Below are 24,675 nucleotides of genomic sequence, written 5' to 3'. Positions count from 1 at the left end.
TCAATAATTGTGACTTTAGACTATTCATTTGGAATTGTTCTTCCTTCTTTAAATATGCTTGGATTGCTATATACTTTCCTCTTAGAACTGCCTTCGCTGCATCCCACAGAAGTTGGTGCTTTGTGTTGTTGTCATTTGTCTCCATGCATTGCTTGATCTTTATTTTAATTTGGTCATTGATCCATTGATTATTTAGGAGCATGTTGTTAAGCCTCCATGTGTTTGTGGGCCTTTTTGCTTTCTTTGTACAATTTATTTCTAGTTTTATACCTTTGTGGTCTGAGAAGTTGGTTGGTAGAATTTCAATCTTTTTGAATTTACTGAGGCTCTTTTTGTGGCCTAGTATGTGGTCTATTCTGGGGAATGTTCCATGTGCACTTGAGAAGAATGTGTATCCTGCTGCTTTTGAGTGTAGAGTTCTGTAGATGTCTGTTAGGTCCATCTTTTCTAGTGTGTTGTTCAGTGCCTCTGTGTCCTTCCTGATTTTCTGTCTGGTGGATCTGTCCTTTGAAGTGAGTGGTGTGTTGAAGTCTCGTAGAATGAATGCATTGCATTCTATTTCCTCCTATAATTCTGTTAGTATTTTTTCACATATGTTGGTGCTCCTGTATTGGGTGCATATATATTTATAATGGTTATATCCTCTTGTTGGACTGCTCCCTTTATCATTATGTTATGTCCTTCTTTATCTCCTGTTACTTTCTTTTTTTTGAAGTCTATTTTGTCTGATACAAGTACTGCAACACCTGCTTTTTTCTCCCTATTGTTTACATGAAATGTCTTTTTCCATCCCTTCACTTGTAGTCTGTGTACGTCTTTGGGTTTGAGATGAGTCTCTTGTAAGCAGCATATAGATGGGTCCTGCTGTTTTATCCATTCTGTTACTCTGTGTCTTTTGATTGGTGCATTCAGCCCATTTACATTTAGGGTGATTATTGAAAGATATGTACTTATTGCCATTGCAGGCTTTAGATTCATAGTTACCAGAGGTTCAAGGGGAGCTTCTTTACTATCTAATAGTCTAAGTTAACTCTCTTATTAAGCTATTATAAACACAGTGTGATGATTCTTTATTTCTCTCCCTTCTTATTCTTCCTCCTCCATTCTTTATATGCTAGGTATTTTATTCTGTATTCTTGTGTTTCTTTTGACTGCTTTTGTGGATAGCTGATTTTATTTTTTGCCTTTAGTTAGTATTTGGTTGGTCTGCTTTCTTTGCTGTGATTTTATTTTATCTGGTGACATCTATTTAGCCTTAGGAGTGCTTCCATCTAGAGCATTCCCTTTAAAATATCCTGTAGAGGTCGTTTGTGGGAGGCAAATTCCCTCAACTTTTGCTTGTCTGGAAATTGTTTAATCCCTCCTTCATAGTTAGATGATAATTGTGCTGGATACAGTATTCTTGGTTCAAGGCCCTTCTGTTTCATTGCATTATATCTATCATGCCATTCTCTTCTGGCCTGTAAGGTTTCTGTTGAGAAGTCTGATGATAGTCTGATGGGTTTTCCTTTGTAGATGATCTTTTTTCTCTCTCTGGCTGCCTTAAATACTCTGTCCTTGTCTTTGATCTTTGCCATTTTAATTATTATATGCCTTGGTGTTGTCCTCCTTGGGTCCTTTGTGTTGGGAGATCTGTGGGCTTCCATGGTCTGAGAGACTACTTCCTCCGCCAATTTGGGGAAGTTTTCAGCAATTATTTCTTCAAAGACACTTTCTATCCCTTTTTCTATCTCTTCTTCTTCTGGTACCCCTATAATACGAATATTGTTCCGTTTGGATTGGTCACACCGTTCTCAATATTCTTTCATTCCTGAAGATCCTTTTATATCTCTCTGCCTCAGCTTCTCTGTATTCCTGTTCTCTAATTTCTATTCCATTACCAGTCTATTGTACCTCATCCAGTCTGCTCTTAAGTCCTTCCGGAGATTGTTTCATTTCTGTAATCTCCCTCCTGACTTCATCCCTTAGCTCTTGCATATTTCTCTGCAGGTCCATCAGCATGGTTATGACCTTTGTTTTGAGTTCTTTTTCAGGACGATTGGTTTTTTCTCTATCTCCCCAGACCCTGTCTCTGGGGTTGTCTGTGTGATTTTTGACTGGACCAGATTCTTCTTCTGCCTTTTCATGGCTCTAGAGGTGGTCGTAGGCATGTGGTACGTGTGTTAGCTGGCAGAACAAAGTCCCTTCCTGCTTGCTGGTCACCTTGCCCTTCTCCACTGCCTGTGCTGGTTACCCACACACCAGGAGCAGCCTCTGGGTAAATATCCTGAGCTGCCATGGACAGGGCAGCCCTCGGGGGTAGCCCAGAGCCCTGCAGGGAGTGGTAGTCACGCCATTTGTGTTCTCCTGCAAGAACGGCGCCCCTTCATGCCTTGCGCCAGGCAGCTGCACGCCAGCAGCAGCCTCTGGGTCTGACCTGGGTAGCTGCGCTCTGTGAGGAGACTCTGGGCAGTTGCTATAGGCGGGGCCGCTCTCTGGCTGCCACTGTGGCAGGGCAGTGCCGGCCAAGGGGAATGAATGGCAGGCTGCTTATCGCTGTGAGGGGCTTCAAAACTGCGTTGCCACTCATGGGGTTAGGGCGCCTGAAGTTCCTCAAGATTCCCAGCCTTCTGGACTGAGTGTGCTGGGACGATTCCGTCCAGCTGTTAAGCTCCTGCCCCTTTAAGACTTTCAAAAGGCACCTGCTTTTCTTTTGTCCCAGGGGAGCCGGCTGTGGGGACCCACTCGCAGATTTTACTTTTCCATTTCTCTAATACCCAGTGCACCATGCAATGTGTGTCTGTGCTCCCCATGCAGATTACTAGGGCTGGTTATTTAGCAGTCCTGTGGTTCCACTCCCTCCCCACTCTGATTCTTTTCCTCCCACTGGAGAGCTGGGGTTGGGGGAGTGCTTGGGTCCTGCCAGGTCACGGCTTTTTATCTTACCCTTTTCATGAGCTGCTGAGTTCTTGCAGATGTAGATGTGGCCTGGCTGTTGTACTGTATCTTCTGGTCTCTCTGTTAGGCGTAGTTGTACTTGTTGTATTTTCAAAAATATGTATGGTTTTGGGAGGAGATTTCTGCCATCCTACTCATGCTGACATCTTGAGCCTCTCTCTTCAGTTGATAGAATTTTTGCTTGGAACTTAAATATAAATATTATTCCACCTGTTTCTAGTTTTTTAGAGTATGTTTCAAGAATATAGTAAAAATAGATTATTTAAGATAATTTTAAACTTGCTTTTGCAAGTAACTGGTATAACTATGTTGTGAACAGACTAGCTTTCATTGTAAACCCTCCATAGTTCTTACATATCAGTGTTTTTCCTTTGACACAGTATAAAGTAAGAGCTTATATCCAAATGAAGTCCCTGAAAGCCTGCAAAAGGGAAATCAAGTCAGTAATGAACACAGCTGGAAATGTAAGTTTCTTCTTGACTTGCCTTATTTTTTTCAATTTGTAGCGTTTGTGTCCTAAAACTTCCTTATTTGAATAATAGGTATTTGTCAGTTTTAAATAATTTATCTTAGTCTTTCATAGGGCATATATGCTTTCAGATGGAATCCTTGGTATAGAGTTGGGAAGTAGCGATCATACCATGTCTACAATTTAATATAGTATTTTTCTCACTTAAAATTATAACAAGCATTCCCCTTGGTAGGTAGCCTTCAAAACCAATGTTATAAATAGCTATAGTATTCTGTGAGTGGTTTCTCACAATTCACTTAAACATTTACTGTTATGAGACACTGGGGACTTTTTTTTTTAGATTCCTAAAGATTACCTGTCCTGTCCAGTTGTAGCCCAAACCTCCCCCTCCCCCATGACCTCTGGCTTCACAGCATCTGCAGTGTGTCCAGTGCTAGAGTATTTGAGGTACAGGTCCTCCTTCCCTGCATGCCCTCCACCCCAGCCCTCCACTGATAAATAATTTTAGGGCTGTAGAGGGAAGAGAAGAATTGTGAACATTTCTTGATGCTTTTAGGAAAACTGTTAATTAAAAGTGTGAAATCATAAGAGATATGATTTGTAGTAGGAGTAGTTCAGGAAAATTGATCTTGGAAATCTCAAGCAGGATCCAAATTAGCCACTGGTCAGTACTCAAGTGTTTTTTGAGAAGAACTATCATACCCTAGACCTGAGCAGGTAGGCTTGGGACTAAGAGAGAAAGGTCTAACTAGCCAGCCAGGCATTACGAGTCTTTTTTATGTTGGAAGACATAACCCCTGCCTGAAGGATTCCGAAGTCACAGGGGAGAGAGCCAAACAGCAAAAGAAACCATTGTAATACAGTGTAACAGTCATACATAAATCAGGGGAAACGTCCCTGTGTCGCTGCCACTTGGATGAAGCCTTGAAAGCCCTTGTTTCCTCAGTGATGGGGGCAGAGCTGAGTATAAATGAGGATTTAGAAGGAAAGCCTGTAGCTAAACTAAAGTGAATAAATAATGACACAGGATTCCACATGTCCTCCTGGGTGGATATTCAGCCCCCAGATCTCTGCGTGCTTTTGCATTCTAAATAGAACTTAAACCTAAATAGATGGCCCTCTACCATAAGGATCCTTAGAAGTGAAAGGTAGTCTGCATTCCAAAACAGGATCTTTGTAACAACAAGAGTAGCTCTCAAAAATAAGACATTCTGTGAGGAAATGTTTCTGTTCATAGCCAGGCACAGCTTTTTTTTCATAACTGAAAAAGCATTTGATTACTTGTTCCTCTTTGAGTCTTAATGAAGGTAGGTACATTTGTATCCTTAAACATAAGGGAGATCACCAGCCTCTCTGACAGGTTTCATTTTCTTAAGATTGTGAGAACAATGAAAAATTAGAGAATAGTGTATTATGACCATGACTTAAGTGACTTGTTTATGCTCTTGCACACATGCCAGCACAACAGAATGGTATGATCCCACATTGGGTATCTGAAAACAAATTATAAGTAACATATTTTCTTTACAGTCTGCACCCTCTCTGTTTCTTAAAAGCAATTTTGAGTACTTAAGAGGCAATTATCGAAAAGCTGTGAAGCTGTTAAATAGTTCAAACATTGCTGAGCATCCAGGATTCATGAAAACAGGTAAAAGAAAATTGTGAAATCTTAATTATTTTCTTTCTGGCTCTTGTTCCTTTTTTTTTTTCCCCCTAGACTGCTTTGAGTGTGATTTTTGCTATTTTTTGTTTTTTAATGAAAATGTTTTATGACTTCTCCAGAAAATTCCTGGCATTTAATTTTATTGCTTGTTTCCATTTTAGAAGAAGCCTCACTTACTTTACTTTTTTTTTCACTTCACATGCTCTTTCATTTTATTTTTTAATATGAGCTTAGAAATTCTGTCCAGGGCACAAGGTCCTTGAGCTTTTGCTTTGTGAAATGAGATGGTGTTTTTACTTTTCCCCTTTATTCCATAAAAGCAGTGAGTAATATCATTTCTTTAGACCATTGACTGTATCAAAAATATTTCTGTGAAGTTAGGAAGGTAAGTACTGTTATCTATTCTTGACTATTTAGAAAGTTTTAATGAATTTCTTGATATTAATAGTAAAGTAGAAAGTAAAATTTACAGCTGTCATTTAAATTCATATCATTGCTATTTTATGGGAAGGAAGGAAGATCAGTTTATTCAAGAAATGAGGTTAAACTATTGAAAATGTTTTGCGCCAAGTTTAAAATGCCAAGAATGAGTATGGTTTTTTTGGTTTTATTTTTGTTTCTATTCAGATACATGTGGCAGAATATACCTGCAAACTCCACTCAATTCAGTGGAGTCATAGAGGATGGAGAAAAGAAGTTTGTTGCATTATATTTCTCTTGAGTATTTTGTTTGTTCTCAATACCCATTTTTAGTTCTGCTGAATTTTTATTTTTGGTGTTTTTATTATCACAGTTTCCTCTCAGGCCCACTAGCAGCCAAACACTGAAACAATCTCTAACTAAAACTTTATATGTTTCGTGAAAATTTTGCTTAGGATTGTCTTAACATAAATTTCAGAGCTGATATTGTCAACCCCTAGAATGAGTGAGGAGTGAGGAGCAAGGCATATAGTTGGCTAATCAAGAATTATGGTAATCTAATAGGAAAGATTTTCATATGGTTGTATACTTCACATACTGATTTTTTTATAGGTATTAATTTTAAAATCTTTAATTTGCTTCCCATATGTAAAATTTAGTTTTTGCTGCAAATAAAATATGCTTATTAGTGAAGATTTAATAGTATGTTTCTTAAATTTTTCATCGTGCCACTGCCCAGAAGCAACCTTTAACATTTTAGTGTATTTCCTACTGTCATTTTTCCTACCTACTTTTTCTCTTTTTAAGATATTATCATTGCTTAGTTTTAAAGTACATCAGAAGCCATCCTTTCATTGTTAGTATTAGTAAACGTTGAATATCCTGGTTACTAATTTTGCCAGTGTAGTCAGGCATTTTATGTCATTGAGGAAAAAGTGGACTATTGGTAAATTGTTTTGGAATGTTTGAGAAGCCGTTTAGAAAAAGAAAACCAAAGCTTGAATTGCTTTCATCACACCAAAATAAAATCCAGACAAATGAAGGGTTAAAATGTAGAAATAAAATCACAAAAGCAGCAAAAGAAAACCTAGAAGAATATTTTAATTTTGTAGTGGGGAAGCCTTGATTAAACAAAATCCAAGAGCTATGGAATTTAGAAAAGATTATGAAATTTGACCACATAAAAATATAAAGCTTTTTATGATTGAAAACATAAACACATACACACACGCACACACACAGATTGAACCAAATCACAAGACAGATGACAACCTGGCACTTGGAGGAAATATTTGAAATAGATGTGACAGGTTTCTATAACATCTCCCTAATAGGTAATGAACGGGAAAAACATCTATAACCAAATAAAAATGGATAAAGAACAGAAAGAAGCAGTGTGCAAGATGAGAAATACAAATGCCCAACAAACAGGAGACCGATGCTCATCAGTAGTGATATTTAAAGTGTGAACTACAAGAATAATGGAGACTTAATAGTTAGCAAACGAGAGCAGGATTTTATATATTGTGTACTATATATTCTTGTTATTTTTCATTTAATATATTTTGACTGTTGCCACATATACTGGCTTCATTCTTTCCAGTTTCTACATGTTTTGTTGTGCGGATGCAATGCATATATATTATGTTAGTAATAAATATTTTTTGTACTTTGCATTTTTATATCATTTACCTACAATTGTTAAATATTAAATCAAAAAAAAAAAACAGGCTAACCAAATCAGTATGCAGGGTTGGTTTACCACCTTTAGTAAAATAGATTTGATAAGAAAAGGATTTCACAGAATTTTCAGGTGTTTCCTAAATTTCAAATGCCTTGTAAACTTCTCTATAGGGACTAAGTGGAATTGCATATAGGATTAACTTACACTAGATAAGCACAGTTCCTATATGACATGCATCAACAATAGAGTGTGTATGTGGACAAATGTTTTTGTTTTTCTCTCAGGTGAATGCTTGAGATGCATGTTCTGGAATAATCTTGGCTGCATCCATTTTGCCATGAGCAAGCACAATCTGGGAATTTTCTACTTTAAAAAGGCTCTGCAGGAGAACGACAATGTCTGTGCACAGCCCAGCGCAGGCACTGACCCAAGTAAGCCCATTGCTAGAGGGAAGTTTGCATTTTAGTACTTGAGGAAATCATGATATTAAAAAGCAAGCATCTGGTCAAAATGCATGTCATGTGTACCTTCATACAGTGAACACACTGATCCTGCCACAGGTCTGACTTGGGATTTTTAGTAGATGTTGCTACTTCGAATAGCAAGGTATTAGGAGTAATTATCAAAGAAATTCAAATTATATTCACTTTTTCATGGATTTGAAAATCAGTACTGTCATACAGTAATGTTATAATAGTGATATTTTGCTAAGATTTCTTGGCTATGCTGAACTATTATAGCTTCTTATCAGGGTTTTGTGTTTGGTACTGTTGGCAGCATCTGACCATCTTTTTGCAAATTCCTGAAGTTTATTGCTTCAGTATTCCTATTGTATGGCTCCTTGATCTGAAATGCTTAAAATCAAGGAATGATTTAGCTTTAAAAATATAAAAAACTATTCAATTGATGAAGAATGTATCCGAAAATGACAAGTGGTCTTACTCTGTTATGGACTGTGGAATTTGAATGAGTGAGTGAACCATAGTCATTGTATATAGTACATTAATTTTTATTTCCATAGTAGAGTCCCATAAGGCCTAATATTAACTGAATACTCCTGGTTAAGAAAGCACATGACAATAAAATGGTTAATCAAACAGAAAGTCAAGAAGAATAGAAGCATTTTACAGGCTCTCAAAATGTGGAATAGTAGTTTAAGGTTCAGAGGAGTAAGAGTAGGTTCTATCCCTTTTCTTTGCCATCCTGGAACATTGTTGCCTGCGGCCTGGCAGATGAGAAGAGACATCCCTGGCCCCACTAGCAGACAGCTGACGTGACTCTGGAGAATATTTATGGGGTTGGGGATGGAGACCAACACTAGTGTTGGTGTTAAACAAGGTAGTGTTTGTAGTACTTAGTAGAATGTTTTCATTGTCACTGTTATTTTCAATCTAATGATTTGTTCTCATCTAATTTTTACCATTAGGCAAAAAATTTTCAGGAAGACCCATGTGTACATTACTAACCAACAAGAGGTACGAGTTGCTATATAACTGTGGAATTCAGCTTCTTCACATTGGAAGACCTCTTGCCGCCTTTGAGTGTCTGATTGAAGCTGTTCAGGTTTATCACGCAAATCCCCGCCTGTGGCTACGGCTGGCTGAGTGCTGCATTGCTGCCAATAAGGGGGTCAGTGCTGCCTGGGTATCTTTGAACTCTTTCCCCACCCTCCTCCACCCCGCCCCAGCCACTTGTTACATGGAAAGCAAAATGTACTTGGAAATATAAAAGACCTTGTCCCTAATTTACACATAGGGAATTTATAGTCTTCTGTTCTTTACCAAGTAGACAAAAAATTTAGTTTCATAAGGTCATGTGTTAACATTCTGTTTCTTGTTTAGTATGGCAACATTTATGAGCAGTCACATTAAAGAGTTGAAGCCAGTATGAAGGCCATATCTGTTGGAACAGTGGTCTGCTAGCTGAGGGGATGGGGCCATGCCATGTGCTGGCAGGAGTGTAGAATGCACACCGGTGAATAGAGGGGGACTGGCTGCCACGGTGAGGTGGACAGAGCTGCACTTTCTGCAGCGTCTGGGGGCTTTGCTTGTGACTTGGTAGCTGCTTTAGAGTTTATGACTTACTAGGCTGTGTCTCTCTGACACGTTTGTCCACAGTGACTGTGAAGAATAGGTCAGCTTGCATCTGTATCCTTGCCAAGATTATCTCCAAGTGGCAGTTGGTGGAAGCCTTTTGAATCTCAAGTAGGGAGAGGTCAGTGGGAGGTAGGGGAAAGACAGGTTCTGTCAAAACTACCAAATGTCTGTATCACCTCATTTCCTACCCACCCCCGCCCTTGCTGGGCTCTTTGGGTATTTGGAGACTGGGGGTATGACATTCCCAGGTCTTGGCTTGGCGTGCCTGCCATAGGGATGCAAGATGTCTGGGCTCTCCTCCTGCTGCTGGACAGCACTTCCTAGGAACAACTGCTAGAACTAAAGAGTTTAAAGAAGTATGTTTGCCTGTCAGTTTTCACAAATGGTACCTAAGTAGTTTATGATTTGAGTAGACCACTGCGAGAAGAGATGAATATTGTCTTTAAAAAGCTTTGATGATTTATTTAATTGTACTTTGCCTTTCAAAAGACAACTTTCTTGTTGGATAATTCTTAAATGAACTGACAATTCTAGTCAGAATTTACACTTTTTTAAAAGATTTCAGAAACTGCTTATTCTCTTTAATCCATTCATGAATTTAAGTATTGGAAGCCTTTGTACTGTTATTGGAAACCAGGGGTTGCATCTTCCCAGGAGTAGAGAAGAATAATAAGGTTCAATATTTTCTTTCAAGATTATTTGTTTTTAGAAATAGTACTTTTAGGGTTGTCTTTGTCTGTAGATTTCATTATGAGGTTTTTTTTCCCATTTTCTTAGAAAGTTCTAAATTTTGTAATTTTTAATAAATGGCAAAGATGGCTTGGTTACCATAACCTGGTGACTACCAGAACACTCACAGTCTGTGCTACTAATGGGAAATTTGCCACAAATAATTATCTGTCTATCCTTGTGTGTGCTTCTCCTCCTAAAAAGGGATCTGAGTTGACCTAAAAAAAAAAGAAACAACCCCAAAATACTCCTGAATAAAATCAGACAGCAAAATCCCAGTAGGAGAAAAGGTAAATACCAAATAAAATTCCATAAAATTAATTTTATTTAGTTAGGACAGAAGGGATGCTCAACAAAGTTGGTACCCTCAGAAATAAACTATGTTTTGAATAAAAGAGAGTCATGAATTGTTAAATTGGTGATGCTGAGGAGATCATTTTCTCCCTGTTTATCTGATGCATGTTGCTGTAGACCCCTTGGCAGAAACAGGGCTAATGTTTACCTGGGTAGTGTATAATATATGAGAAGAGATCTGTGAAATAAAAAAACATAGATCCCATTGTAGGGAGAGTAAGCAATTTAAGAGAAGCCTATTTAAAAAAACAAACAAACTACCATTTACTTTTCTGGAAATGTACTGTTTATTTTTCTGAATTCTGAAACTCACATTCATTGAGTGCTGTTACTGACAAGGCACTGTCAAATAATATTTTAACTACATGTGATTCTTTTACATTAAAAGTGATTTGGCACACTTTCTGGCTATCAGTGTGTTGTTGAAAGTGTGGTGTATTAGTGTGGATTTTTAGTTCCATTCCATCATTGTTTTCTTCTCTTGCATCTCCAGACCTAGTCATCTGATCACCTTGCACATAGATAGTCACAAGGATCAGGGAAGAGACAGTATAAATGAATCATTATAGATTTCTCACCACCACTAGGAAAAGAAGTTGGAATGGAAGCCCTTCCAATATGGTTCAGAATATCTGCTTTTTCTTATTTTTCTTTAATACTATTTAGCTACCTTCTTTTTTTTTTTTTTAAGATTTACAATTCGTTTTTAAAAATCTCAAACCTACAGGTATGTTGAGAAAGAAATACAAAGAACACCATAAAACCTGAAGAGTCACTTGTTAACATTTTGTCATACTTGCGGTATCTTTCTTTTTTTTTTTTTAATTTTTTATTAAGGTATTATTGATATACACTCTTATGAAGGTTTCACATGAAAAAACAATGTGGCTACTACATTTACCCATATTATCAAGTCCCCACCCATACCCCAATGCAGTCACTGTCCATCAGTGCAGCAAGATGCCACAGATTCACTGTGTGCCTTCTCTGTGCTACACTGTTGTCCCCGTGATCCCCCACACCACGCGTACTAAACATAATACCCCTCAATCCCCTTCTCCTTCCCTCCCCACCTGCCCTCCCACAACCCTCCCCTTTGGTAACCACTAGTCCCTTCTTGGAGTCTGTGAGTCTGCTGCTATTTTGTTCCTTCAGTTTTGCTTCGTTGTTACACTCCACAAATGAGGGAAATCATTTGGCACTTGTCTTTCTCTGCCTAGCTTATTTCACTGAGCATAATGTCCTCTAGCTCCATCCATGTTGTTGAAAATGGTAGGATTTGTTTCTGTCTTATGTGTTTAGCTACCTTATTATCACAAAGTTTGTTCCAAAAATTGGGAGCAATAAGTAGCAGTACAGAAACATTACGTTTAGAAAAGGGCTTTTTGCAGGGCAGAGTTTACTCTGCAAATTCATATGGATTGGCTCCAGATTGTTAACACATGTGAGAATCTGCATGACTTTATAAAGTCACTAGCTGGTATTCCACCTGCAAGTAAATCGGAGACTTAGAGCGAAGGGAGAAGATAAATGAAATTGGCACCATCAAGCTCCTCTAGTGAGATAATACATCTTTAGTGAGATACCCTAAAATACTATATGAGCTTTAAGTAGCTTTTATTGTTTTCAATTTAATGTTTACAGGGGGCAATCCTTCTCGGCCTTTTGGCTAATAAGGTCAAGTATAATGTCTACAGATTAAACATTAGGAGTTTAATTAAACTTGAGGAGTTTAATTTCCTAGAAGGTAAGAATTGTGCCATGTAAATCTTAACATTTGTAGGTTAGAGTTGGAATGTTGCTGGAGTTTAAATGTTGTTGAAAATTTAATACTTAAAATTAAGAAGGAAAATACCTGTGTTTTAGGAATTGAAGCTGCTTTCCTTCGTTTTTTCACTGTGTTTTTGTGGCTCTGTTATTTTCCTTATTCTGATGTCAAAGTGCTCATAGTATGCAGCATGGTCTTTGAGGTTAGAATGTTCTAAATAAATGCTTGACTTATCCTGGAATTGCCTCCTTTTTTCTTACAATTACCTCAAACCTTGTATTAAGAAAATGTATCATATGCCACAGATTTCAGCTTCACATACTTTTTTCTTCAATACTGAATTTATTTCCTTTATCACCAAAACTCCACATTGATGGATCTTAGCAACTTCCTTAGAGTAGTTGGAAAAGTATTAGATTATTTTTCATACCCTGTCTCAAAATTCCATTAAATTAATTGGAACTTATTTATATTTTGTAGACTTCTGAACAAGAAACTAAAGGTCTCCCAAGTAAAAAAGGAATTGTACAGTCTATTGTTGGTCAAGGCTATCATCGTAAAATAGTTCTGGCATCACAGTCCATACAGAATACTGTATATAAGTAAGTATTTTGCAAAGAGAAAAGGCATGTTTAATACAATTTACATAATGTTACTTATGTATAAAAATATGCTTTCAACATATCATTTCATAGGAGGAGCCACTTTGTGACTAGGTTTTATTGCTGCTTCAACAAATAGACCCCCATAGATGTGTGTCCAGAGTGAATGCTTCCTGACCCAGGTGTCAGTTTATTAGGTCCATGGATGCTGAAATTGTTGATGGCCTAAGAAATCCTAGTCTGTTCTGTGCCATTATTCAGAGTGTCCTGAAGAGGGCGTCTTGATGTTTCCTTTTTATATAACTTATCCTTGATAGTTTTCATTTAGGTATTTTCTCATAGTCCCTAAAGCTACTTCTTAGTGTTAGGAGAAAGAAGTAATAATACATAAAGTAACCAAAGCAATATAAAGCTGTCACATGTAGAACCTTAGGGACCTTCAGTGGGACAACTTTAAATATGAACATCTTTGTCTTGTATAAAGATGTCAATTTGGAGTTGCTGTTATTTCTAAAGGAGTAGGCTTTGTAAAAAAGTTTTTTTTTCCCTTTTCCAAAAAGTAAAATTGTTCACTACCACTTAAAAGTTTCCCAAAGTTTTAAAATAATATCTGGTACACAGTATTGTGGTCTTAATTTATTTCAACTATAATGCAGATTTTTTTTTAAGACTTAGGATAAAGGGTCATTTTCCTACAATTTCAAAATTGTTACTACTTTTTACATTTTTCCCCCTTTAATAAAGCTCAGTTTGGTATGAATTTAAAGTTATATAAAAACCTCAACAAAATTGTAACACAAGAGGTGATGCCAGCTTTTCAAAACTTACAAATAAGCCATTATCGAAAGCAAGCATCAACCCAAACAAGGCTCAGACGTGAAGATCAACCTAACCTTCTTCCCAGTTGTTACTGATTTGGCCGTCATTGTAATTTTCCTTGCCTCTCACTTCCCTATTACACTAACATTAGCACTGCAGACCATCGTCAGGTTGTCTCCCATCCTTGGTCCCATTCCTAGAGACACAGTGTGTATGTGCATACCCTTGCAATCTGTTATTTATACTTTTTACATATTCTGTGTAATAGTTAGGATTTAGGTCCTTTAGCATTCTCTTATTTTAAAACTGCTTATTTTAAATTTTTTGTTATCAAAAGGCAAAGTTTTCATTTACATTTATATTGCTTTTTTTCCTGACAGTAGACACGTCTCATTTATTTATTTTTGTTACTTACTTAGCTAATTTGGTTTTGTTCTTTTAAGTGATGGACAATCTTCAGCCATTCCTGTAGCCAGTATGGAGTTTGCAGCCATTTGTCTCAGAAATGCCCTGCTGCTGTTACCGGAAGAACAGCAAGATCCAAAGCAGGAAAATGGGTCTAAAAATAGCAATCAGTTAGGCGGGAATTCGGAGAGCAGTGAAGGCAGTGAAACTTGCAGGTATTTAGTCTCCTTGACCCTCTCTGGCCAAGTCCCCTCAGGACTTGGTTAGTATGCCTCTTTGTCCTGTAGGTGAATTCCTAAAATCTTCAGTCTCAGTTTCCAAAAGTTTCTCTTTTGAGTAATAAGAAAGGAAAGTATGAATATGTAAGTATTTCTGGAAGAGAGTAATTAGGGTAAAGGCTAAAGGAGGAGAGAACCTTGAAAGAGAAAAGCAGAACTGTGAAATTGCTTTGCTTTGCCAGGAGAAATAGTTGCGAGAAGTCAAATAAGGCACTTTTTTACTTTTATGAGAATAAGTTCTTCAATCCTAAAAGTTCTTATTTCTTATCTTCTGCTTTTTCTCTTAACATACTGTAAGCCACCAACCTCCAGAATATTTCTATATATATCTAGTTTTGTAATATAAATTAAATGTTATGCCAATATATAGAAATTGGGAGAGCTTATCTAGTAATGGTAAAACACCATTATATATAGAAAGTTCTTTTTACACATGGCACCTTTAAACTCAAGTCTCCCATCCCAGCATTTTGTCTTAATTATAATAGAAACATATGTTTATTATAGAAGATTTGAAACAAAATTGTGGAGTTTTTTTCTTCCATCTAAGAGTTATATTTTACTGTAGTTGTTACAAGGCAATCCGAAGGATGAAAAATGTGTGAAAATATTGGAGTGGGTTTCCTTGTATAGTAAAGATAATTGTTTTCAGTTAGAGACTTTTAAAAAGCAGTATATATACAAAGGGAAAAAACTAATACACACTACAGCTTTAAAACATGATTACCAAGTCATTAAACATTTTTCATTGTTTTGTCTCACATTTTTGTCGTAAAAATTGCATGGGGGAGGGATAGGGAAACAATATTTTACATGTAACTGTTTATTTGTTGCTCTTCATATTTGAGAGTCTGTCTTTATTTTAGCAGTAAAAGCCATGATGGAGATAAATTTATTCCAGCTCCACCCTCTTCTCCACTGAGAAAACAGGAATTAGAAAACTTGAAGTAAGTATCTCAACAAAACTAGCATTGCATCTATTTAAATGAACACATTGTTTTAATCTCCTTTATTCCATTCATAGTATGAATTAACATCAAGTGAATGTCAAATGTTAAGCCAATCTTTCAGTCTTGTGATAAACCCATCTAGTCAGAATGTATTATCTTTTTTTAATAAGTTGTTGGATTTAATTTATTAATACTTCGTTAGAAATATTTGCTTCCATGTTCTCAGAAGGTTAATGCATACTTTTCGTCCCTTGTAATGTCTTTTTCAGGCTTTGGTTTCAGGGTTGTGTGGACCATATAAATGATCTGGAAGTGATTTTTCCCTCTCTCTTTTCTGAAAGAGTTTGTATAAACTAGATATTAACTCCTTTTTAGTGTTTGATAGGATTTACCAGTGAAACCATCTGGCTTAGGCTTTTCTTTCTGGGAAATTTTTTATAATGAATTAAAGTCTACATTAGATGAATGCTGTTCAGATTTTCTATTTCATCTGCATCAGTTTGAGTAAGTTACATTTTTGTCTTTGTACATTATAAGCTCCTTATTTTTGCTTTGAACAGTCATATGTATGTTTAAAGGCAGCAGCATAGTCTTTTATGTTTAGCCACATAAGTATTGTTTCCTGATGAATCTAGTTGTCTATAAGGTATCATTTCCCTTCAGTCTGAAGATCTCCCTGTAGCATTTCTTGTAATACAGGTCTTAGTTTTACACGGTTTTTTCTTCTTCTTCTTCTTCTTTTTAAATATGGAATTGTCTTTATTTCATCTTCATTCTTGGAAGATATTTTCACTGAATATCAAATTCTAGGTTGGTAGTGATTTTTTGTTTTTCGGGGTTTTTTTTTTTCTTTCAGTCTTCTTTCAGGAGGTCACTGAATTATCTCCCAGCCTCCACTGTTTTTGATGGAAGTTCACAGTCATTGTAAACAGGTGTCATTTTTCTATCAAGATTGATTGTCTACCTTTGTTTTTCAGCAGTTAGACTATGATGAATGTAAATGTGATCTTCTTTGTTTTTAATCTTGCTTGGGGTTAGCTGACTTTCTTAAGAGTATAAATGTATCTTTTAACAAATTTAGGGTTTTTTTTTTTTACCATTATGTCTTCATATTATTTTTAGAACTAGGCTTAATGTTTTGGTATCATTAATCTACAATTACATGAAGAACATTATGTTTACTAGGCTTCCCCCTTCACCAAGTCCCCCCTACATACCCCATCTCAATCACTGTCTATCTGCATAGTAAGATGCTGTAAAATCACTACTTGTCTTCTCTGTGTTGCACAGCCCTCCCCGTGCCCCCCACACTATACATGCTAATAGTAATGCCCTCTTTCTTTTTCCCCGCCCTTATCCCTCCCTTCCCATCCATCCTCCCCAGTCCCTTTCCCTTTAGTAACTATTAGTCCATTCTTGGATTCTGTGATTCTGCTGCTGTTTTGTTCCTTCAGTTTTCCTTTGTTCTTACACTCCACATATGAGTGAAATCATTTGGTAATTGTCTTTCTCTGCCTGACTTATTTCACTGAGCATCTCTGCCTGACTTATTTCACTGAGCATAATACCCTCTAGCTCCATCCATGTTGCGAATGGTAGGATCTGTTTTTTTCTTATGGCTGAGTAATATTCCATGTTACAGCATTACTTTTAAGAATAATTTCAATAATCGGACCACAAATTAAAACGGAAAAAAAGAGTCATTATTGCTTATGTTTTTGCCTATTAAGTTGCAAAAGAATGACAAAGTACACTCAAATTTCTATATTGCTGGTTGCATGGTAAACTGATAGATTACTTTTTAAAACCATTTCATGTATTCACATACATGTTTTTTCCAACAACATTCATGCAGGTCTTGGACAAAGTGCAGGGGAATCAGAGGCAAACAAAAAGCCCTGCATTCCAAAGCAGATGGCAAACTCTTAGGAGGAAATAATACTTGTTAGAAGGTTAGTTAGTAGATGGTTTTTTTCTTGTGGTAATTTTATCACTCAGATAAGTAGAAAATGACCTCATTTTAAAATTTTGCATTTTTTTTCAGTCTGCTCAATGTGCTCAATCTGATGCCAAGGTTTATTGATTACCTATTTTTGTTTTTCTGCAAACATCCAACTTGCAGAATTCACCATTTTTATATTGGGTTTTCCATCTGTTCCATTTTTATAAGAGATTTTATATATTAAGAGTTGGCATTCATCATTTCTCTTGTGCTATTGTTAATGATACTTAGTTGTCAAGCAGAATTTCATTTTTAAGCATATTTATCAATCTTCTTTAGTTTTTATCCTTTCATGTGATGTTTAGAAAGGTCTTCTTGCCTCCAAGATTTTGAAAATACCTTACCCACGTTTTCTTCTAGCACTTTGACTGTCGTTACCATCAGTCTCAATTTTTGTTTCATCTAGAATTTATCTTAACATAAACAAATAAAGTAGGGAGTCTATCCTTACTTTGTGTGATTTTTCGTAGTATAGTCCACTTGATAAATAACTTCATTTAACATTAAAAATAAAACATGGAACCAGAACTGTAAAATGTTTGGATTTTATGTCTAAACAATTTTAAATTACATTTTTATAAAATAGCGTATGTATATTTCTACTTGTTTAAAAAAAACCCTAGAGAGAGCTCTATGTTAAAACCTTCACAGTGGTTATCCCTAGAAGGTAAAATAACTGATGATTTTAATTTTCTTGTTGTATATCTGTTTTTCTAAAAAAAAAAAAAATGAAGGTATTTCACTAATGTTAGTGATAACCCCTCCTTGGGGTCATGCCTAGTGTCTCTGGGGAAAGACTGGCCAGCACATGTGTGCTTTTCTGATCATGTATTGTCAGATCAGGGTATTTATGGCAGGGCACTGCTGTCAGCAAACTCAGGGCTCCAGGCACCCTGCTCAACAAAACAACTTTTTATCTCTGTTTTATTCTGTCAGAGTATACCATAAATTCCCACATTGCAGTAATAGCTTCTCTGCCCTGGGTTTTATGATCAGGAGGAAAGTTAATCCTCTGGTTATACAGAGGAAAATTTTAAATACCAAGTTTAGTTAGAAATGAGGAGTTGGTCATTTGACGTTTTGAAAGTAGTTTTCTAAGTCTTAGCACTTAATTTTCAAACTTGACAGAATTAGTTAAAGGTTTTATTCAGTTATCTCCAGTTACATTAAAACTTCTTGAGTTCTTATTCCTTCTGTGGTTTATAAGATAGCAAGAAAATAAAAGTACAAGACAGATTACCGACAAAACAACGGCAAAAACAAAATAAACAGAAGAACATGCTGTTGAGTGAAATAAAATTGAATTCTTAGAAAGCAGTCAAAATTCCAACCATGTAACTAAAATAAACTCACTGGGCTAGATTTTTGTCCTAAGTGTAAATGTGTGAAAACAAAGCAAATTAAATAAAGCTAAACTGTACTTGCTATAAAGTGAGCTGGCAGGGATGCAGTGGATTGTAAAGTTCAGCCTAGACAATATTTGGGAAAATGCTTTAACTTGCCAAAAAAAATACCATTTTCCACCATTTTGCTAAATGTTTTCTAGAAATATCTCTGTTTATGAAGCCACCAGCATTTCATATTTATCTAAGGGCTCAACTTTTTTTTTTAAGGTAAATTGAATTTTTTATTTATTAAGGTATCATTGATATACACTCTTAGGAAGGTTTCACAATAAAAACAATGTGGTTACTACATTCGCCCTTATTATCGCATTCCCCCCATACCCCATTGCAGTCACTGTCCATCAGTATCATAAGATAGGGCTCACCTATTTTTAATAGACTATTTTATGTGGTAAAAATCCAAGTAGTACAAAAGGTTATGTAGTGTAAAGTAAATCTTGTCCCATCCTGGTCCTGTTTTCCTCTTCCCCAAGAAGCAACCACTGACAAGTTTCTTGTATGTCCTCCCAGTGAGATTTCTTATTCCTATGCCAGCACATGTATATATATGGTGTTTGTTACAGTAGCAGTTGCATGGTGTGCACACTGCTCTATACCTTACTTTTCCCATTTGACAGTATATCTTTAGATCATTTTATATAGTACAAAACTCTGTTTCATTCTTTCTAATAGATGCATAGAATTGCATTCTATAGATATGACATCATTTATTTAACATTCCTTTATATTTAGCTGTTTATAATGTTTTCAGTCTTTGCTGTTTCAGATGATGTTGCCATGAATATCACTGTACACATTTTTAAGGTGCATCTTTAATGAAGAAGATATTTTTTTTTTTTTTTTAATATTTTTTATTGAAGGGTAGTTGACGCACAGTATTACATTACATGAGTTTCAAGTGTACAACACAGTGGTAGAACATTTATATACATAATTCTAGGTTCCAGCTATCACCCTACCAGGCTGTTACAATATCTTGACTATATTCCTTATGCTATACCTTACATCCCGGTTACTAATTTATTTTACCATTGGAAGTCTGTCCTTTTTTTTTTTTTTTTTTTTTGTGAGGGCATCTCTCATATTTATTGATCAAATGGTTGTTAACGACAATAAAATTCTGTATAGGGGAGTCAATGCTCAATGCACAATCATTATTCCACCCCAAGCCTAATTTTTGTCAGTCTCCAATCTTCTGAGGCATAACAAACAAGTTTTTACATGTAGAACAAATTCTTACATAATGAATAAGTTACATAGTGAACAGTACAAGGGCAGTCATCACAGAAACTTTCGGTTTTGCTCATGCATTATGAACTATAAACAGTCAGTTCAAATATGAATACTCATTTGGTTTTTATACTTGATTTATATGTGGATACCACATTTCTCTCTTTATTATTATTATTTTTAATAAAATGCTGAAGTGGTAGGTAGATACAAGATAAAGGTAGAAAACATAGTTTAGTGTTGTAAGAGAGCACATGTAGATGATCAGGTGTGTGCCTGTAGACTATGTGTTAATCCAAGCTAGACCAGGGCAATAAAACATCCACGTATGCAGAAGATTTCTCTCAGAACGGGGGGGTGAGGTTCTAAGCCTCACCTCTGTTGATCCCCAATTTCTCACCTGATGGCCCCCCTGCGACTGTGCCTGTCTTAGGTTGTTCCTCCCTTGAGGAATCTTACCCGTCTCTGGCTAACCAGTCATCTTCCGGGGCCATACAGGGAAATGTGAAGTTGGTAAGTGAGAGAGAAGCCTTATTGTTTGAAAAAGTTAGCTTTTTACTTCTTTGCATATTTATGCCCTGTGGCTTCTATGCCCAGCATTTGTCTTGAGGTATCTTTACCACTTGGAAGAATTATGATACTCGGTAAATTTGATATGAGGCACGAATTCTATTTAAGGGTTGTAATTAGGAAGGAAGAAGAAAAGCTATAGAAGTAGCAGGCGGAAGAAAACATGGGAAGATTGATTATTTCTTTGATATATCTTCTTGTAGAGTAACTTCAGCATGTATAGGTTTTAAGCTACTACTTAAATTGCACACACACATTAACATAATAGGAGTATAGTTACATAACCAAAGCATATCTGTAATTACCAGCCATCTGCAGTGAAACCAAGAAAACCAGTTAGGCACCTTAGGCATTTGTGAAAACTTATCTATGATATGGTGGATATTGTCCAAATGAACTTGAACAGTCTGAGAGAAATCAGACAAATTAAAACAACCCATTCCTGGGGACTGTTCACATGCCATATGTTCTTTTAACAATAAATAGTTTGTAGTTGTAAGACTTTGGAGCGCTACAATTTGCACTTCTCCAAATTCTTGGTTGAGTTCCAACAGTATAGATCCAGTCCAATTTTGTTGTTTTACTGTATGCACAGGCCAGCTTAGATATCTCCTTCCTCATTCCCATGGCAGGTCCAGGAACTGGAGGGATGAGTGCATCTACAGCTGTAGCAGTGCGTGGATCTTTGTTGGGGTTTTTTGATGATCATCTTCTGGCATGAGTCTTCCAGAGGGTGCAGATGTTGGAAGTTCTTTTTCATATCGTATCTTAGTTCATTTTCGGGGTAGCCCAATTAGGCTTTGATCCTCTGTATAAACACAAACAGACCCTTTGCCTACACTTTTATATGCCCTTTATACCCTTGTGTAGAACTCGTTGGAGGTTACCACACAGGAACTGCCCTTTTTTTTTTTTTTTTTTTGCTATCACTAATCTACACTTACATGACGAATATTATGTTTACTAGGCTCTCCCCTATACCAGGTCTCCCCTATAAACCCCTTTACAGTCACTGTCCATCAGCATAGCAAAATGTTGTAGAATCACTACTTGCCTTCTCTGTGTTGTACAGCCCTCCCTTTTCTCCTACCCCCCCATGCATGTTAATCTTAATACCCCCCTACTTCTCCCCCCCTTATCCCTCCCTACCCACCCATCCTCCCCAGTCCCTTTCCCTTTGGTACCTGTTAGTCCATTCTTGAGTTCTGTGATTCTGCTGCTGTTTTGTTCCTTCAGTTTTTCCTTTGTTCTTATATTCCACAGATAAGTGAAATCATTTGGTATTTCTCTTTCTCCGCTTGGCTTGTTTCACTGAGCATAATACCCTCCAGCTCCATCCATGTTGCTGCAAATGATTGGATTTGCCCTTTTCTTATAGCTGAGTAGTATTCCATTGTGTATATGTACCACATCTTCTTTATCCATTCATCTATTGATGGACATTTAGGTTGCTTCCAATTCTTGGCTATTGTAAATAGTGCTGCAATAAACATAGGGGTGCATCTGTCTTTCTCAAACTTGATTGCTGCATTCTTAGGGTAAATTCCTAGGAGTGGAATTCCTGGGTCAAATGGTAAGTCTGTTTTGAGCATTTTGATGTACCTCCATACTGCTTTCCACAATGGTTGAACTAACTTACATTCCCACCAGCAGTGTAGGAGGGTTCCCCTTTCTCCACAGCCTCGCCAACATTTGTTGTTGTTTGTCTTTTGGATGGCAGCCATCCTTACTGGTGTGAGGTGATACCTCATTGTAGTTTTAATTTGCATTTCTCTGATAATTAGCGATGTGGAGCATCTTTTCATGTGTCTGTTGGCCATCTGTATTTCTTTTTTGGAGAACTGTCTGTTCAGTTCCTCTGCCCATTTTTTAATTGGGTTATTTGTTTTTTGTTTGTTGAGGCGTGAGAGCTCCTTATATATTCTGGACGTCAAGCCTTTATCGGATGTGTCATTTTCAAATATATTCTCCCATACTGTAGGGATCCTTCTTGTTCTATTGATGGTGTCTTTTGCTGTACAGAAGCTTTTCAGCTTAATATAGTCCCACTTACTCATTTTTGCTGTTGTTTTCCTTGCCCGGGGAGATATGTTCAAGAAGAGGTCACTCATGTTTATGTCTAAGAGGTTTTTGCCTATGTTTTCTTCCAAGAGTTTAATGGTTTCATGGCTTACATTCAGGTCTTTGATCCATTTTGAGTTTACTTTTGTATATGGGGTTAGACAATGGTCCAGTTTCATTCTCCTACATGTAGCTGTCCAGTTTTGCCAGCACCACCTGTTGAAGAGACTGTCATTTCGCCATTGTATGTCCATGGCTCCTTTATCAAATATTAATTGACCATATATGTCTGGGTTAATGTCTGGATTCTCTAGTCTGTTCCATTGGTCTGTGGCTCTGCTCTTGTGCCAGTACCAAATTGTCTTGATTACTATGGCTTTATAGTAGAGCTTGAAGTTGGGGAGTGAGATCCCCCCTACTTTATTCTTCTTTCTCAGGATTGCTTTGGCTATTCGGGGTCTTTGGTGTTTCCATATGAATTTTTGAATTATTTGTTCCAGTTCATTGAAGAATGTTGCTGGTAGTTTCATAGGGATTGCATCAAATCTGTATATTGCTTTGGGCAGGATGGCCATTTTAACGATATTAATTCTTCCTAGCCACGAGCATGGGATGAGTTTCCATCTGTTAGTGTCCCCTTTAATTTCTCTTAAGAGTGACTTGTAGTTTTCAGAGTATAAGTCTTTCACTTCTTTGGTTAGGTTTATTCCTAGGTATTTTATTTTTTTTGATGCAATTGTGAATGGAGTTGTTTTCCTGATTTCTCTCTCTGTTGGTTCATTGTTAGTATATAGGAAAGCCACAGATTTCTGTGTGTTGATTTTGTATCCTGCAACTTTGCTGTATTCCGATATCAGTTCTAGTAGTTTTGGGGTGGAGTCTTTAGGGTTTTTTATGTACAGTATCATGTCATCTGCAAATAGTGACAGTTTAACTTCTTCTTTACCAATCTGGATTCCTTGTATTTCTTTATTTTGTCTGATTGCCGTGGCTAGGACCTCCAGTACTATGTTAAATAACAGTGGAGAGAGTGGGCATCCCTGTCTAGTTCCCGATCTTAGAGGAAATGCTTTCAGCTTCTCGCTGTTCAATATAATGTTGGCTGTGGGTTTATCATAGATGGCCTTTATTATGTTGAGGTACTTGCCCTCTATTCCCATTTTGCTGAGAGTTTTTAACATGAATGGATGTTGAACTTTGTCAAATGCTTTTTCAGCATCTATGGAGATGATCATGTGGTTTTTGTCTTTCTTTTTGTTGATGTGGTGGATGATGTTGATGGACTTTCGAATGTTGTACCATCCTTGCATCCCTGGAATGAATCCCACTTGGTCATGGTGTATGATCCTTTTGATGTATTTTTGAATTCGGTTTGCTAATATTTTGTTGAGTATTTTTGCATCTACGTTCATCAGGGATATTGGTCTGTAGTTTTCTTTTTTGGTGGGGTCTTTGCCTGGTTTTGGTATTAGGGTGATGTTAGCTTCATAGAATGAGTTTGGGAGTATCCCCTCCTCCTCTATTTTTTGGAAAACTTTAAGGAGAATGGGTATTATGTCTTCCCTGTATGTCTGATAAAATTCCGAGGTAAATCCATCTGGCCCGGGGGTTTTGTTCTTTGGTAGTTTTTTGATTACCTCTTCAATTTCGTTGCTGGTAATTGGTCTGTTTAGATTTTCTGTTTCTTCCTGGGTCAATCTTGGAAGGTTATATTTTTCTAGGAAGTTGTCCATTTCTCCTAGGTTTCCCAGCTTGTTAGCATATAGGTTTTCATAGTATTCTCCAATAATTCTTTGCATTTCCGTGGGGTCCGTCGTGATTTTTCCTTTCTCGTTTCTGATACTGTTGATTTGTGTTGACTCTCTTTTCTTCTTAATAAGTCTGGCTAGAGGCTTATCTATTTTGTTTATTTTCTCGAAGAACCAGCTCTTGGTTTCATTGATTTTTGCTATTGTTTTATTCTTCTCAATTTTATTTATTTCTTCTCTGATCTTTATTATGTCCCTCCTTCTGCTGACCTTAGGCCTCATCTGTTCTTCTTTTTCCAATTTCGATAATTGTGACATTAGACCATTCATTTGGGATTGCTCTTCCTTTTTTAAATATGCTTGGATTGCTATATACTTTCCTCTTAAGACTGCTTTTGCTGTGTCCCACAGAAGTTGGGGCTTAGTGTTGTTGTTGTCATTTGTTTCCATATATTGCTGGATCTCCATTTTGATTTGGTCA

The 24,675-nt window shown here is 36.8% G+C and overlaps 1 protein-coding gene across 4 annotated transcripts in view; it reads left to right on the top strand.

Moving 5' to 3' along the window:
* Positions 1-24,675, top strand: part of CNOT10 (CCR4-NOT transcription complex subunit 10) — an 82,279-nt gene that overhangs the window by 34,345 nt on the left and 23,259 nt on the right. For 2 of the 4 annotated variants that reach the window (XM_036892075.2, XM_036892068.2), the window contains exons 7-13: positions 3,318-3,401; positions 4,940-5,057; positions 7,461-7,607; positions 8,603-8,805; positions 12,604-12,725; positions 13,988-14,164; positions 15,094-15,174. In XM_036892075.2, the coding sequence (XP_036747970.1) occupies positions 3,318-3,401; positions 4,940-5,057; positions 7,461-7,607; positions 8,603-8,805; positions 12,604-12,725; positions 13,988-14,164; positions 15,094-15,174 (932 nt within the window). The remainder of the gene's footprint in view (positions 1-3,317; positions 3,402-4,939; positions 5,058-7,460; positions 7,608-8,602; positions 8,806-12,603; positions 12,726-13,987; positions 14,165-15,093; positions 15,175-24,675) is intronic. The other 2 variants (XM_036892094.2, XM_036892084.2) reach the window with 2 other exon arrangements.

Source organism: Manis pentadactyla, chromosome 14 (assembly GCF_030020395.1).
Source record: "Manis pentadactyla isolate mManPen7 chromosome 14, mManPen7.hap1, whole genome shotgun sequence".
Classification (NCBI taxonomy): Eukaryota; Metazoa; Chordata; class Mammalia; order Pholidota; family Manidae; genus Manis; species Manis pentadactyla.
The sequence above is the reverse complement of the archived record's forward strand: the minus strand, read 5'-3'. Positions and strand labels throughout refer to the sequence as shown.